The sequence below is a fragment of the Pteropus medius genome, unplaced genomic scaffold (assembly GCF_902729225.1).
Source record: "Pteropus medius unplaced genomic scaffold, Ma_sr-lr_union100, whole genome shotgun sequence".
NCBI classification, from domain to species: Eukaryota; Metazoa; Chordata; class Mammalia; order Chiroptera; family Pteropodidae; genus Pteropus; species Pteropus medius.
The window spans coordinates 1,335,830-1,351,810 of record NW_024350927.1 but is presented as its reverse complement, the minus strand read 5'-3'; the positions used below and the strand labels follow the sequence as shown (position 1 = coordinate 1,351,810).

The 15,981-nt window shown below is 56.4% G+C and overlaps 1 protein-coding gene across 7 annotated transcripts in view; it reads left to right on the top strand.

Moving 5' to 3' along the window:
- Nucleotides 1–15,981, top strand: part of ARHGEF10L (Rho guanine nucleotide exchange factor 10 like) — a 127,573-nt gene that overhangs the window by 53,155 nt on the left and 58,437 nt on the right. For 2 of the 7 annotated variants that reach the window (XM_039842080.1, XM_039842078.1), the window contains exons 7-13: nucleotides 758–936; nucleotides 8,501–8,609; nucleotides 11,145–11,251; nucleotides 11,895–11,972; nucleotides 13,007–13,186; nucleotides 14,305–14,421; nucleotides 15,872–15,964. In XM_039842080.1, coding sequence (XP_039698014.1) covers nucleotides 758–936; nucleotides 8,501–8,609; nucleotides 11,145–11,251; nucleotides 11,895–11,972; nucleotides 13,007–13,186; nucleotides 14,305–14,421; nucleotides 15,872–15,964 — 863 coding nt within the window. Of the gene's footprint in view, nucleotides 1–754; nucleotides 937–8,500; nucleotides 8,610–9,966; nucleotides 10,364–11,144; nucleotides 11,252–11,894; nucleotides 11,973–13,006; nucleotides 13,187–14,304; nucleotides 14,422–15,871; nucleotides 15,965–15,981 lie in introns of those variants that run through there. The other 5 variants (XM_039842079.1, XM_039842077.1, XM_039842081.1 and 2 more) reach the window with 4 other exon arrangements.

Below are 15,981 nucleotides of genomic sequence, written 5' to 3'. Positions count from 1 at the left end.
CTCACTTTTGTGCGGTTTGTGGCTCAGGTCTTCCCCAGGTAACAGACAGGAAGTGAAGCCCCGAGGAGTGAAGCTGAAGCCCAAGGTCTCCCAGAGGTGGGGCTGGGCGGGGCTGGGCCTCCCGTGTTCCAGTCCCAGGACAGTGGCTTTCCCACCTCAGCATGGAAGCAGCATCTCACACCTGGCTTGACAGGGACCCCAAGAATGCCCTGGTGGCACCTGTCCCTAGTGGACTCTCAGGTCTTTGTCCCCAAGTTTCCAGTTCAAGGCATTTCCTGAGGGTCCTCGGAAGGAAAGGGAACGCACCTAGAGGCTGGGCCAGGTGCGCCCCCTACTGGATGGTCCTGAACCCATGTGGGAGACTAAAGGCCACTGTCTCTTTTACCCCCACATGCGGAGGCCAGAGCTGAGGGCTGAGTCAGGATTTGGTCCTAAGTCTCCTCTTCTCCACTGAAGAGTGCCTCGGAGGCCCAGGGTGAGCACTCGGCTCCCGGAGCAGTAGTGCTGACCATGGGAGGAAATTATGGAGCCTGTCGTGTGCCTGACACATTTCTTGTACTTTCCTGCCTGTTCTGGTGTCCTCACTTTACTGGGTAGATGTCATGTTGTCATCACCTGTTTTATGGACAAGGAAGCGGAGATGAAGCCCCATGCGCCTCCCTACCCACCCCCCATCTGCCCCGCTGGGCTCGGAATTAGGGCCTGGTGGGCTTGGCTTCAGGGCCTCCACTCACCAGCCCCGTCCTTTGGCCAGCAGGGGCGGAGAGGAACCTGGCCTATGAGGACGTGCACCGCGTCGGGGTGCCCAGGGAGGCCAGGGAGGCGGAGGACCTAGGCTGGAGCTCCAGCGAGTTTGAGAGCTACAGCGAGGACTCAGGGGAGGAGGCCAAGCCGGAGGCAGAGCCCGCCAAGCACCGAGTGTCCTTCCAGCCCAAGGTGAGGAGGTGGGGGCGTCTCTCATCCCACCCAGGGCACCGAGACCCCCTCCGAGAGCGGGGAAGGAGGGTGGTGAGTGCCAGGCCTGCGACTTGTGTCTATCTAAACAGCGATTCCCAGAAATACGTGGTGAGAGAGGAAATGGCCCAAGTATCTCGAAATGGGAGATGACCTTCCGGCATTGCCGTTTGACCATGCAGGGCCCTATGTGGGATGGGCGCGGTTAATACCTGGCACAGGTGCTCCCCCCAGCCCACGCCTACAGCTGATCCTGGCATCGATCACGACGCTCGTGGGCTCAGATCTGGCTTCAGAATCCTCAACACGGTGTTCCAGGCAGCCCCGGCAGCTTATTAGAATGGGCACTCGGATCAAATCAGTTGGATCCTCTTACCTTGCAAGAGCAGTTGCGATCCACACAAGTCCTCTTCCCTGGGGACGTGAACAGGCCGGAGCTGCTGTGGCTATGGGAGCTGCCCCGGAGGCTCCGAGGCCTTTCAAAGTGCCATCCACCCTGGCACTTCGGTGTTTCTGCCTGGAGCAGGGTTCGTTCTGCTGATTTCAGGGCGGGAGCCGTAGAGGCCGAGAGGAGGATGGATTGTCTGGTTCCTCCTCTCCTGCGACAGCTTCACTCCTCCCACTTATTCCGTGGAAGCCACCAGAAGGCAGATTCTGTCCATGCCGAGATTTGGGGTTTAAAGGGAACAGCTTCTCACAGGCAGGCCCTGCCTGACCAGAGGTGATTGGGTCCTTTGAAAAGACATACATAGGCAGGTGGGCTCAACCCATTGGCCAGTCCTGCCTGAAGGTGGGGCAGGGACAGGGCAGGGGGGTCCTGGACCGGGCTGGGATTTCGGTGGCCTCCGAGTCTTTCCTAGTTCCTCCTGGCACTTTCTGAGTTTAGGGGTCCTCTGTGGGAGAGGTGCGCTGGCCAAAGTGGCCCCCACACCTAAGAGTTTTCAGACTTTCCTCAGATCAGGAAGGGCTCTCTAAGGAGCCTGGGGGGCTAAGCAGGTCTCTGCCAAACCCCAGTCTTTTTCTGGCTGGGCCTCTGTGGGCCGAGCCGTGCAAAATGGCCTCGATGTCATGCTAGCAAAAACGTTAAGCATCTCTCACACCTACTGTGTGCCCAGTCCATACTTCAGGGTGTAGGCTGGGGTGTATGGGAACAGGAAGACAGGACCAGGCTCGGGGAACCTATGTGGTCTGGGAGGAGATACCGAAAATGAAACAATTTGTTAAAAATGAAGACAAAATGCCTGTCTGTAAACATGACTGATGGCTGTCTGCTTGACGGGTGGGACTTGATGGGGCTAGTCAGAGGCGGCTGCCAAGAGAGGTAAGCTGGGAGCCGCGACACAGAAGCCAGAGGGGACAGAAATGTGTCCCAGGCTGGAGAAATGGCCCAGGTGAAAGCCCAGGAACAGGCCCTTCCGGCTTATGTCCTCAGAAGGAGCAGTGTGCACTGCTTTAGGGGAGAAAGGGAGCTTTGGTTATGAAGCCACCATGTCCCCTGGGCGGCCTCTTGATAGGAGGGCAGGACGGGTGCATCTCGGCCCTGCTCTGGGCAGTGTGAGCAGAGGGACTGGCTGTCTGGGCCAGCCCTTGTTCTCAGCCTCTGGCTTTCTCTCCTAAGCCCCCACGGCCCTTTCCCGGCCCCTGCTTTCTTGTTGGGGACTGGGCGGGTACTGTAGGCACCTGCCTCTCAGAGGACAGGGGCACGGAGATGCAGAATTTGGCCTCATTAGTGCTGGTCCTCAGATTTGCATGGGCATCAGGGTCACATGGTCGCTAGTTGAAATTGCAGATGCCAGGGCCTCACTCCCCTCAGGGACTCTGATTCAGGGTTGGGGTGCCGCATGGCAATCTGCTCTTTAACCAGTGCTGTGCCACCAAGGGATGCCAGGGGCCCACAGAGCACTCTGTGGATACGGGGCCTAGCCGCAGGGGCGGGGTCTCTGGCTGTTGCCATGAGCTCACATCCCTCACACCCTGGGGCTGGCGGCTCTGGGCTCTTCCTCAGCAGACAGACAATGTGGCACAGTCTATGGAATTTCTAACCACAGGAACTTTTTCTCTGGCCATGGGTCAAGGCCTGCCTGCTCCCTGCACAGCAGGCTTCCAGGAAGATAGAGGACTGTGGAGGGGTCCTTCCTCTGGCACCCACATCTGCCTGGGAACCCCCTTGAGCCCTGTCTGTGGCGCTCTGCCCTCTTGAGCTGCTTGGGATGCAACTGCTTCCATGCGTGGCACTGCAGAGGCTGGATGTTTTGGGGCTACTGCTGCTTGGCTGTGTGTCGTGTAGCTGTGGGGCACTGGGCAGCAGAGGTCTGGGAAAGTGTTTTGTCCTGTCCTTGGAGTCTGGCCGGGGGCCTGGCCTCCCACCCAGCTGCAAGAGAACTAGTGTAACTCCTTCAGAAGTCCCGAGAAGCCAGCCCTCTGGGGAAGGATTTTTGCCAAAGTGATGGAGGGGTCTGCAGAGAGACCTCCCTGGAATCAGCTGACCCAAGTGTAAGCAGGTGCCTGGTCCTGTTATGTTACAGGTACCTGCTGGTTGCCACCTCTGGTCTGTGGGAATTATTTTTTTTCTGGTTGTAGGATGAGCTGCATTGAATTTTTCCACTTTCTGATTATGACCTCTTCATAATCAAGGTCGTCCTGATCCAGCTGGTCAGGGGACAGAGCAGAAATGCCAGCTCTGACCTCAGCCTTATTCATGGGTCTGCTCTGATCTGGCCAGTTCTGCAGGTGACTTCCGATCTGGTTCTTCTGATCCTTAAGAGGTAGAGGGCATCGGACAGCCTGGGGGCCTTGTGATTTTATCGTATCAATCTTATTTACAGATAAAACGGGACTCAGTACAAATTTTACACTACCCATTTTTGGAGGAGCCTGAGTAACTCACAGAAAGATCCCAGTTCTACTACTTCTTTGCATAACGGTTGTGAACCTTTGCCTAGAGTGGTATATATAGCTTACAGAGCAGTTTAATTTATTTTTCCTAATACCATAGAGTGGTTGGTATCATTGGAATTAAAAGTCTCATTTTTATTGATCAGAAAACCTACATGACTGAAGTTCAGAGAGGTTAGATGATGTGGGTAGGGTCCATCTGTCCGTCTGTCCGTCTGTCCGTCCGTCCGTCCGTCCATCCATCCATCCATCCATCCATCCATCCATCCATCCATCCATCCATCTATCCCACCATCTATCCATCCATTCAATAGATGTTGAACACTTATTTGAATAAAACAGTATAATAATAGCTTCCCTTTTTTGAGTACTTACTAAGCTCTGAGCTTTATATGTATTTTTCATTTAATCTTCTCAACAACTCTGAAGCACAAGTAGTTATTATTATGGCGAGTTTACCAATGCAGAATCTGTAACTCAGAGAGGCGAAGAGGCTTTTCTAGCTAGTAAACAGGGAATGGTGATTTGAGTGTGGGCTTGCCTGCCCCCAGAGCCCTACTCATGATCCTTCGACTCATCTACCTCTTAGAAGATACATCTATCTTGGTCTTCTGTTTACTTTACCAAATATCACTATTGTTCATACAGTTCATGCATTTAAATGTCTATCTGTTCACCTGTCCATCCATCTTCCCAGATAGTATGTAAGCCAGTCACCCATCCATTCTTCCACCCAGTTGCCCACCTACCCTCCCTATCTCCCTCCTTCCCTCCACTCATCCACCCCTTCTTCCAGTGGTGTGCTAGAGCTAGCTTGTCCTAGCTCCCAAGAACTCAAGAATCAATTGTGTGCATCTCTTTCCAGCTCTACATTCAGTGATGTCAGGTTGGTAGCTTGAACTTGGCCAGGTTGGAGCATTCACACCGTGGAAATGCTACAGAGCAGGGCTCTTTTTGCTGGAGAAGGTCGTTGAATATTTACCAGCACAGTGTTGTCTTCATCCACCCACCGGTCCATTCTTTCATTCATTCATCTATTCATTCCTCGATTCATTTGCACCACTATATAGTTACCTAACTAAAATTATCCATTTGCTCACCCATAGATTTGTCTGTTCATCATCCATCCATCCATCCACTAACCCAACTATCCATCCATCCATCTGCCTGTCCATTTACCCTTTGTCTGTCTGTTTTCCATCAATCTGTCTAACCATTCCTCTATTCATTCTCCTATCTTTCTATGCATTAGCCTGCTCATCCATTTCTACCCTTGCCCACCTGTTCCGCCCATCCATCCACCTGCACTCCATCCGTTTTACAAAGCCACCAAGAGCCTATGTCACAAGCCCCTGGGATGGGGAGATGACACAGACATAGTCCTTGTTCTCTGAGCATTGTTCCCTTTCCCCCAGAGGGAGGCCCGGGCTATTCCCCTCCCACCTCTCCTCTCCAGCAGCAGGGTGTCTGCTCTAGAGACCCAGCCCTCAGCTTCCTGGCAGGTTGGAAGTTGGGGCTGGGTGCTGCTGGAGCCCATACCAGGTAGGAGCCTGGCTAGACTGCTGCTTGGGTCCTGGTCATCCCCAGGTCCCAAATCCCGCCTGCTCCGAGTTGTCCATCTGCCACCTTATCTGAGTCTCCTTTTTCCTCTGTTGTCTGTGTTTTGTCTCTTGCTTGTCCTGCCTGCTCCTCTCACCTGCTCTCCTTCTGCCTGGCTGCTTGGGGGCTCCAGCTTTCTCCAGACCTGACTAGGCTAAAGGAGAAATACGCCAGGACTAAGAGAGACATCTTGGCTTTAAGAGTTGGGGGGAGAGACATGCAGGAGCTGAAGCACAAGTACGATTGTAAGGTATTGTTTGTCTGTCCCTCCCAAGTCCTGGGTGGTGCCCCTGCCTTTCCTGCTGCTCCTGGGATCTGCGGAGGGTGGGCCTGTATCCCGGGGCTGCCCCCGAGACCTGGAACTGGCTATATCTCACATCTGTGCTGGAACTGGTTGATGCCTTAGCCAGCTTGTTTCTTTCCATGTTCTTGCCTCTCTTTCTCCCCACCCTCAAGTGACGACATCTTAACCATTTATAGGAATGCCTGGGTAGGTTTTCAAACTTGAGGGCCCTCAGAATCACCTGCAGATTCCCAAGCTCTGCCACCAGAGATGTTGATAATGCAAGTCCAGACCAAGGCTCCGGACTCTGTATTTAATAACTATGGTGGGTGGGTTTGCGTTACACTTTGTACGTTCCTTCCCCTTTGAGCTGTTCAGAGAGATCCAGGATAAGGATGTCTGTAGGAGAAATCACAGACTGACTCAGACTTCTGGATAATGATGATGTTGACAGCAGTAGCTTCCATTAAATTTGCACCTACTGTGTGCAATGGGCTTCGAAGGCCCGCAGGCCTGGGTTTGAATCCCTGTCCCACCACTTCCTCCCTGTGTGATCCTGGACAGGCCTCTTGACCTCTCTGAACCTTGGTTTCCTTGCCTGTGAAATGGGGGCAGTACCAGCCCCCAGGGTGGATGTTAGGATTAGATGAGCTCAGGTCTGTGAGTTGCTCAGTGCTGTGCTTGGCACAAGCTGAGACCTTGGTGGATGGTGGCGTTATTATCTGTATTGCGCCTGACTGTATTGTCCCCAGGGTACCCTCCTATGCCTTACTGCTGTCACTTAGCGTTAGTGAGGCCAGCGAGAGAAATACCTGGCTGGCGGCCATGCCAGCGGGCAGCAGCTGGGGTTCAAACCTGTGTGTTCTCCATCCCATGGCACCGCCCTCTTCATCAGGTCCCGAAGCCTCCCCAGGAGGAGGAGAAGAGCATTTTACAGTTTCCAGGGCCTGGGTACGAGCACCCCTGAGAGCCCTGGGACCTGGCGTGGGGGTAGGTTGAACTTCTTAGGAAGCTGATGCCCAGAGAGGAGCCGGGAGCACATGAAGGACAGAGCCCAAGGCCGAGCTGCTGCCCCCCGGCCCGGCCTCTGAACTCTGAAGATGGGTGGGGGTGGCAGGTTAACTCAGGGACTTTTGGGGTACTCACCTTTTCTTTTTTGCCAGAAGGGCCTTAGATAGTTTCCCCAAAGACTATTTGGGGGTTCCTAGGACAGCCCCCCGAAGGCTATCTACCAAGATAGGAACCAGGCTCCAGGACAGGGGTTTCTCACTGGGGGGTGGGTTGGGGGAGTTGTGGCCCCTCCCGGAAGAGGATGAGCATGTTTGTACAGTTTTTGGGGTCAACATCTGTCCCTCTTGTTAGTTCTCAAAGATGTTTGTAACCCTCTCCTTCCCAAAGGCCAAGAATTACTGCTCTAGAATTTCTGTTTAAATACAGGGAAGGGCTGGGGACTTTTCTTCTACCCTGTTGGTTGTTTCTAGAAAGCTAGCCTTGTTCTTGAAAAGATACCACCCTGCCCCCCAGCCTCAGAGCCCACTGGGTTTTCTACAAACTTTCCTGGCCCAAACCCCCAAGAAGTGCCGAGATGCTTATGCCAGGGACCCAGGGGGTGTTTGGAGGAAGGCCATAGCAAGAGCAGAGACCAGGGACCCCCCAGATAAGTGCTCCCCACTTTCAGTTAGAGAACTTCAGGAAGGAGAGGGTTTTCCTAGAACTGCACTACTATGATAGGCACATGGTTATTTAAATTTAAATTAATTAACATTAATTATAATCAGGAATTTGGGTCCTCAGTTACATCAGTCACTTTTCGGACATTCGATGGTGACATGTGGCTAGTGGCTGCTGTGTCGGACAGCACAGAGACAGAGCATTTCAGCCCTTCCAGAAACTTCTATTGGACAGTGCTGGCTGTGTGTGGGGGAAGATGCCAAAGCTGGGCTGGGAGGGGACAAAAGAATGAGGGGACAGCAGCTCTGTTTGCAGGCCCTGGGCTCCCCCAGCACCCGGGGTGCCTGCTTCCTCTCCACATCCTCCTGCACCCCACATTCTGCTCAGCTGGCTGTGCCTGTGTCCGCGGGGCCCTCCCTCCCTGCTCGGGGAAGTTGCACCCCGCTCTGTGACAACTTCAGCCTTCTCTCCTTTCCTGGGCAGTGGCTCAGTAAGAAACCTGGGTGTTCGGGGGGCAGGGCACGGGGTTTCCCGGGTTCAGCAGGTGGGATGGCGTTGTGTACTCACCTCCTTCTAGTTGCCCCTTAAGTAAACACTGACATTTGTATGGCTAACGTTTCTGTCCAGTGTGCTTTCCCAGATCCTGCCGTTTAGTTCTCACAGACCCTGGCGAGTCTCAGTGAGGAAGCTGAGGCTCCGCGAGGTTACGACTTGGCCCAAGTCACGTCGCTGGGGAGTGGCGGAGCTGGGAACCCAGGCTAGGATCCCAGGCCTTGAGCCGTTCCCCTGTGCGGTACCTTCTCCTTAATTTGACAGGAGTAGATACCTGTGTAATTTGTCCGAAGAGGAAAAAAAATCAAGTTAGGACCACCCCTTTCCCACAAAGAGGGTTCCCCCAGGGATACCTTGGGGCATGAATGCCCCTTCTCACCCCGTCCCAGTGGCTCTGTCCCTCTAAGCCGCTGCTGCCCCTCTCTGGGAGGGCATGGGCCCCCGGGTCTTGATGCTGGGAGGCCTTGGTGGGGCTGGTGGCCCTTGGTGGCAGGTGTTCCAGGGCCTGCCTCCGCTTCTCTGACGAGCCCCTCTGCCTTTGCCCAGATGACGCAGTTCATGAAGGCGGCCAAGAGCGGGACCAAAGACGGGCTGGAGAAGACCAGGATTGCCGTCCTGCGCAAAGTGTCCTTTTTACACAGGAAAGATGTCCTTGGTGAGGCACTGTGGCCGGGACTGGGAGGGTCGATGCTCAGCCCTGTCGCAGTGGGGCAGGTGGGCGAGGTCACTTGGCGTCTGGGCTCCTCTGGTGGTGGAGCTTGGGGACTGAGCCCCAAGTGTCCCGGCGGTCAGTCCCAACCTATTTCCTACTTCTCTTGGAGGTGTGGCCTTCTCTCCCGGGAGACGTGGGGCCCGTCTCTTCAGTGTCCCTGCCCTTGCCCTTTGTCATGGCCTCCTGCTGGCTCACTTGGCCTCATCTTTGAGTGCTCTTATTCACTCCTTCCTTCATCCATCCACCCATCTCTCTGCCAGCCAGTATTTACTGAACACCTACCACGTGCCATGCCCCAAGCTGGGTGCAGGAACACCACGATGAATCGAACAGCGTTTCCCTCCACTGGTGCTGCTGGTGCAGTCGGGGACACAGGCATGCAAGTGGCAGTGACAGTGAAGATGACAGTGATGTGGCGGGGTCCACAGTGAGCTCTGTTTGCAGGCCTCCAGAAGGAAATGAGCATAAGATGTGGGAGTGGATGGTTGGTCAGAGAGGGGCTGAGAGCAGGAGACGGGGACCCAGGTCAGTCAGAAGCGGGGCACGGGGAGGGGACCGGGCACTTGGGGCACAGGAGCGAGGACATGCAAAGGCTAGGAGCGGGGGAAGTGTGAAATGTCCAAGAAATGATTTTTGTGATAGTCTATATTTGTCGAGTCTATGTTGTGTGCTAGGTACTCCTAAGAGCTTTATAGTTCTTCACTTAATCCTTATAAACACTAAATAGCTACAGAGGACTGTCCTGCTCTCATTCAGAGATGAAGGAATAAGCACAGAGATGTTCAGTGACTTGCCTGGGGACACACAGGCATGGAAAGGGTGGAAGAGGCTTCTTCTTCTGGTTGTAGTGAGGGTAGGGGTGAGAGCTTGGGAGGGGCCAGGTCAGCATAGCTGATAAAGCCAAGGAGAACTTTGAGGCTCTGTGCCCTCTTGAAAAGTTATATATTTCACCCTCTCTGTCTTCAGTTTCCTCTTCTGGACAGCGGGCTAGTAAGGCATCTGCGTCGGGGGCCGTGGTGAGGATGGCCGAGGTGGTGCACGGGAAGAGGCCGGCGTGGCTCTGGCTCCCACACGCAGGCGTTATTCCCCGTGTTCGGGCGCTAAGGGGAGGTGCTTGGTGCGAGCAGCGCATCTCACTGACCTGGCTTTAGATCCCGGCTCCACGGCCTCGCGGCCGTGCGACTCGGCACAGTCCTCCCCCGTCTGTGAAATGAGTCTAATCCCACCACGACACGTACCGGGTGCAGGGCTAAAGCTTTGGGGGAGCTCTGGCCCCCAACAAGAAAGGAGACGGGCCCAGGAGCCGTTCCAGACTTTGTGAAGTGGCCCAGGGAATGGGCAGGGTGGACAGGCCGGCCGGCCAGGAGCTGATCCTGGTCACCCTCCCCACCCCCAGGCGTGGCGGTCAGCGGGCTCTCCCCAGGCCCTCCCCACCCCGTCTGTTAGCCCAGAGCCTTTCCTAAAGTGACCCTCCCACCAGAGGCGTTATTAATAGCCGCGGCAGGGCTCGAATCTCCGGCCAAGAATGTTACCCAATGGCGCGTGGGGGAAGAGGAAGCCGCGGGGCCCGTGGCTGGGGTGGGTGCGGAGTGATGCCCAGGGGACCATGTGGGCCAGGCAGGAGGGCCCTCACCACCCCCACGCCCACACCGTCGTCCGCTGTCCCTCCTCCTCCTCCTCTTCTGTCTCCTGCTCAGGTAAGGGCCTGCCTGGGTGTCCCTGTTCCCTCTGCTCCCTGGAGTCAGTGCCACTTCTTTTTTCTTCCCCGCTTCCCCACAGCACCCACTTCCTGCTGCCCACGGCCGCCGCCTTTGGGTTTCAGAGCCATGAGCAGCCAGGGTCCTGTCTCCCTGTGCCTCTCTCTCTCTTGGGGGGCTGGACCTCCAAGGTCAGACCCCTGCACGCTGCCTGGCTTCCCCTCTTTCTCGGTCTGGGCCTCTGTCCCCTCTGTCCTCTGTCTGAGACCCGCCCCCACTCATCCTGAGTTGCTCTAAGGACACCAGCTGAACTTTTCCCTCTTGGTTCTTCGCATATATATATATATTTTTTTTTGAAAGATGAAAACACAAAGCCAAACAGCCTGTTTTCTCGGGGCTTTCTTCCTCCTTTTAGGCATCCAGAAGAAAACTATTTTTAGTGCCTGGTGATGGGGACATGGGCGGCCTGGCCCTCGCCAGGCCAGAAGCGGGCGGGTCTGAGCAGGGACGGTGACATCTGGTGGAGTGGATTCTAAGAGCAGAGCCCCCACCACTCGCTGCTTTGTGTTCCCTTCCTCCCTCCCTTGCTCATGTTTATTTGGGGACAGACTATTCTAGCAGACTGTGGCTGTGGATACAGTGACTGGGCTCTGGCCCTGTGTGGCCCTAGGAGCTGCTCATTCCCCAGGACTCTGGGCTAGGGTGGTTCCCAGCTCATGGAGTCTGAGCAGGGCATGTCGTCCTTGCCTTGCCTGTGTCACTAGCCCATCTGACTTTCCAGGTGACTCGGAAGAGGAGGACATGGGGCTCCTGGAGGTCAGCGTTACGGACCTCAAGCCTCCAGCCCCGGAACTGGGCCCCATGCCAGATGGCCTGAGCCCTCAGCAGGTCTGTGGGAAGAGCAGGGAGCAGAGGTCTTCCGGGGAAGGGATGGTCGAGGGTCCCAGCCTATTACCTGGAGCCGCAAGGTCTGTGTCTTGAAGGGGAAGTGACAGTCGGGGCTCTTGGCAGAACCCCAGCTGGGCCTCTTGGGTTCTCGTCTCAGCCAGATGCACAGACTTTCCTAACTGGGCCCTGTGGGTTCCGCGCTGGTGTCCCGGGGATGCTGGGGCCCCAGCACTTGAAGCTCTTGCTTCCCATGCCCACGGCAACCGAAGCAGTTTTAGCTGTTTCAGACGAAGGTGTTCGACAGAAGAGACTGCAACTCAAAAAGAGCTGAGAAGCCCTGAGCTAATCCAACTCCGGGGGCGGCGAGGTGCCCGGCCCCACCCTCCGCCCAGCTCAGAGCCACCACCGGCGTCCTCGGCTTCCCCCAGAAGCTGGGGCTCCCTGGGAAATGTCTTCCTTCTCCCACAGTGTCACACTGAGATCGGGGTGGCTTAGCTCTGGGAGGCACAGGTCCCTTCTGCCCCTCAGCCATCAGTTCCCCTGGGCATAACGATTGTTCTGTCACCTGGGGCTGTGCCCCTGGCAGGTGCTGGCTCTGTACCACGGGGGGCGCAGGCACTGACTGTGTTTCCGGCCCGGGTAGGTGGTGCGGAGGCACATCCTGGGCTCCATCGTGCAGAGCGAAGGCAGCTACGTGGAGTCTTTGAAGCGGGTGCTCCAGGTACGACTCCAGGGACTCTGGGGAGAGGCAGGGAGGGCCACTTTGCAAGGAATGTTTGGGGACCGTGGACAGTTTTAAGGGGAAGAGGCCAAAGATCAGCTCTTTTATGGGGACAGGTGGACCTCCAAATTGGGACATTAAAAATTCCTGATGCCTTGGTGTTCATGGGAGGACTGCATTTTCTGAAACAAATTGGGGTTCCATGAAATGAAGCCGTCCTGGACAGCTGAGGGCATGTGGTCCCTTTCATGCCTGGAAGGGACCATATTTTCTTCACCTCTTTGGAAGCCCCTGGGATGGGGCCGTGTCTCCCTTTTATGTTGGAGCTCCCCACAGCAGAGAGGACACATCCTCTCTCACCATCAGTTGCCCAGGGATCGCTAAGTAGATGCTCGTGTGACTTGACTAAGGTGTGCCCACTTGGTCTATTGTTTACATTCCTGAAATGGAGAATCCTTTGGGGTGTTTCGGCCCTCAGAATGAGGCCAACAGAGAAGGGGATTTTCAGTCTGGGAGAGTGTCAATAACGCCCTCTCTTCCCCTCCCGAGGTCAGAAGCCCCGAGGGGAGCCCAGACCTCAAGCAGGTGGAGATGAAAATATCACGTGTTTCTGACAAAGCTGGTTGGAGTGTGGCTTTAGGTCCGGGGTGGGCGGGGAGAGCTTGCTGTGACATCGTTGCCACTGCTCCATTAGACGTACTGGCTCAGTCGTAGGCAGAGCTGAACAGGGCCAGGCTGGCCCTGGTAGCGGGGGGGTGGGGTTGGGGCTGCTTGTGGCAAGGTCCTCGCAGGCAGGTGTCTCTTCCTCCCAACCCCGCTTAACCCAAATCGTGGGGATGGGCTGCAGGTGGGCAAAGAGGGACCAGGAGGGTCACATTCACAGAGATCCTTCCAGAGGACAGCGGAGGGTACGGGATACGTGTCTGACAGGGAGGTCCACCTATGGCCTGCCGAGTTCTGAGTGGCCTTGTCGGGGTTGCCACGAGGGCGGGTGGGTGGAGAGGCTGGGGTGCTCACTCCACCTGCCCTGGCAGGATTACCGCAACCCCCTGATGGAGATGGAGCCCAAGGCGCTGAGCGTCCGCAAGTGCCAGGTGGTGTTCTTCCGCGTGAAGGAGATCCTGCACTGCCACTCCATGTTCCAGATCGCCCTGTCCTCCCGCGTGGCTGAGTGGGACTCTACCGAGAAGATCGGGGACCTCTTCGTTGCTTCGGTAGGTATCCCCAAACTTTCTTTCCCCAGCCCACCAGTGGAAAAGCCATAGCCTGCCTGACCGGGAGCTCTTCTGGGCCAGCCTCCTGCCTCTGCCTGGTCACTTTGTCCAAGCCAGCGGGGTCAGAGGGTGGCAAGGCCTAAATCTGCCCTGTGGCCTAAGCTAGGGGTACCTAGTATGTCCTTGGAGATGTCTGCAGGCATGGTGCCGGTGAAGCCAGCCCACTGCCCTGGTTCTGCCCAGGTGGCAGCACCGCCAGGAGACCGGCCACTGTGGGCAGCCACCCGGCCAGTCTGAAGCCTCCCTGCCGAGCACTCCCAGAGTGCCCACTGTCTGAGATGCTGCAACAGACTATGGCTTTGCCCCCGGAGGATGCTGCAGGGTGTCCGGGCATATGTGCTGCATCACGCTCCAGGAGACCTGGCCTATTTCCAGCCTAGTTTTGCCACATGGGGCAGCTCCAGGGCCCTTGGGCCTCATGCCTCTGTGGCATGAGCGGGTAGGCTGGACTTGGGGTTTTTTAAAACAGAAATCCATGGGCCTCATAGAGATTCATGGGACAAGGGAAGGTAAAGTCAGCAGAACTCCACTCTGATCTGTTTTAGGTAATTGGGTTCTGCTAAAAGAAAAATAGTATTGTTTTGAAAATCTCAGTGCTCAGTAGATCTGACCCCGACCCCTTGGTAAGTATGTCCAAGGAGTTTGGGGTCAAGAGCGCTGTCCTTGAGGGTTGAGGACCAGAGGCCGTTCATTCCTGGGGCTGGTGAGGAAGAGCATGTAGAAAAGGCGCTGGCTGTCACGCCTGCCTCCCCCGACCACCTGTGGGCCGGGGCTGCCTGCCGGGGTGGGAGGAGCCTCCTGGGCTCTCCTAGCCACCACCTCTTCCTCCCTGCAACCTCAAGGGTTCCCTCTTGGCCTCTCTGAGCCAGGTTTCCTACTCTCAGTGGGGTGACAGGTTCCCGACCTGAAACTAGTTGAGACCCTCCAGGGGGTGCCATCAGAATAGTGTGGCGGCAGTGAGGGTGGGTGGGGTGGGGCAGTGAGGGTGGGCGGGGGTGCTGGCACCCCTCCCCTCACGTTGATGCGATCCTCTCCCGCCGTACCCTCGCCCCTTTCAGTTCTCCAAGTCCATGGTGCTAGATGTGTACAGCGACTACGTGAACAACTTCACCAATGCCATGTCCATCATTAAGAAGGCCTGTCTCACCAAGCCTGCCTTCCTCGAGTTCCTCAAGGTGGGCCTTGAGAAGGTGGTGGTCCAGGGCCCCTCTCAATGGGGTGCTGGCGATGGTGGGGCAGGAGGGTGTCTCAGGAGAGAGGGGACATTATAGTCCAGCTTCAGGTATCATGTTGCTTTGGCCTGGACACCTCCTTTCTTACAGGCACCCCCAACCTCATGGGATGATAGTGGGTCTCTCTTACCCCCGAGCAGGAGGGTGATAAAGAGTTACAGTGTCTGTTGGCCTCTTGGGATCTTGGGCTTTGCCGGGTGGAAGGAAAGGCCTGTGCCATCTCGAGGATGGGTGAGATGATGGGGGATCTGCTGTGGGGAGACCCAGCAGGGTTGGGGCTGTGTTCCCTTGGCAAGCTGGTTGTGGTTGGGTCTCCAGGTGTGGCTCAGGTTGTCACTGGGCTGTCTCTTTTCCTCGTTTGTAAAAGGGCAAGGAGAATTCCTCAAAGGGGTGTCTTGGGGCTCACATGGGAGATTAGAGGTAAAAGGACCAAAGGCCTTGTGGCCAGGCTCCCCCGACTTCCTGGGGTGCACGGTCAGATGAGGTAGACGAAGATCTCACCACAGGGAGCGTGCTGTGTAGTGGGGGGTGCAGCTGGGACAGGAGCCGGGACCTCAGCTGAGGTGCTCACTGTCCTGATCCAAGAGGGTCAGGGGGCTTTCTCTGTGGGATGCTATCTGCCGTGGGTCCCAGGGGGATGGTGGTGTTGTAACAGGTGGAGATGGAGGAGAGGGTGTTCTAGGTGTAGGAGTTATAGGGCAAAGGTCAGAGGCAGGAGGATGGGGGCAGGTGAGTCTGGTTGGATCTTGGGAGCACCAGGTGCCCAAAGGGAGTCCCAGGAGAGAAGGCCCAGTGGCAGCTGAGTCAGTGTGGTTGGTTCTGGACCTCCAGGCACAGGGGCTAGGGTGTGGTGTTTCAGGCAGTGGGGAGCTGCTGAAGAGTTTTGGGCTGGGGCAGGTGGAAGTGGAGGCCAGTGGTGAGGCTGTGGCTACAGCCTGGGTCTCAGGGGATGAGGGCTGGGTCAAGGGGACAGGTATGTGAATGGTGTGCCCAAAACAGATAGAAGAGACAGGACAGTAGGCAGCCCCGTGCCCACCCCTCACCCTGGCATGGGCCCGGCTACTTTAGCTTACATGGAGGAAGGTTTGTCTCGGCTGCTTCCGGAGGTCCAGCCTCTGCAGTAAATTGCTGAATTTCCCAGTTATGCTTTTAGTCCAGAGACTTAACATGATGGCTCTAGTCTCCCCAGGGTGAGGGGCTGTTCAGGGACCCCTGTGGCGGCAGGGAGCCCTGGCTGCGGAACCAGAGACCCCCCCGGCTCTTCTCTCAGGCCCAGGGCTGAGCAGAGTCCTGGGCCCGGGAAGAGGCACCTAGGCCAAGCAGCATCTGCACCCTGGGGCGCTGGGGCCTCGCTGCAGCAGGTCAGCGAATGACTCCACTTCGTCCCCAACAGCGGCGGCAGGTGTGTAGCCCCGACCGCGTCACGCTCTACGGGTTGATGGTGAAGCCCATCCAGAGGTTCCCTCAGTTCATCCTCCTGCTTCAGGTACTCGCCAGGATCCT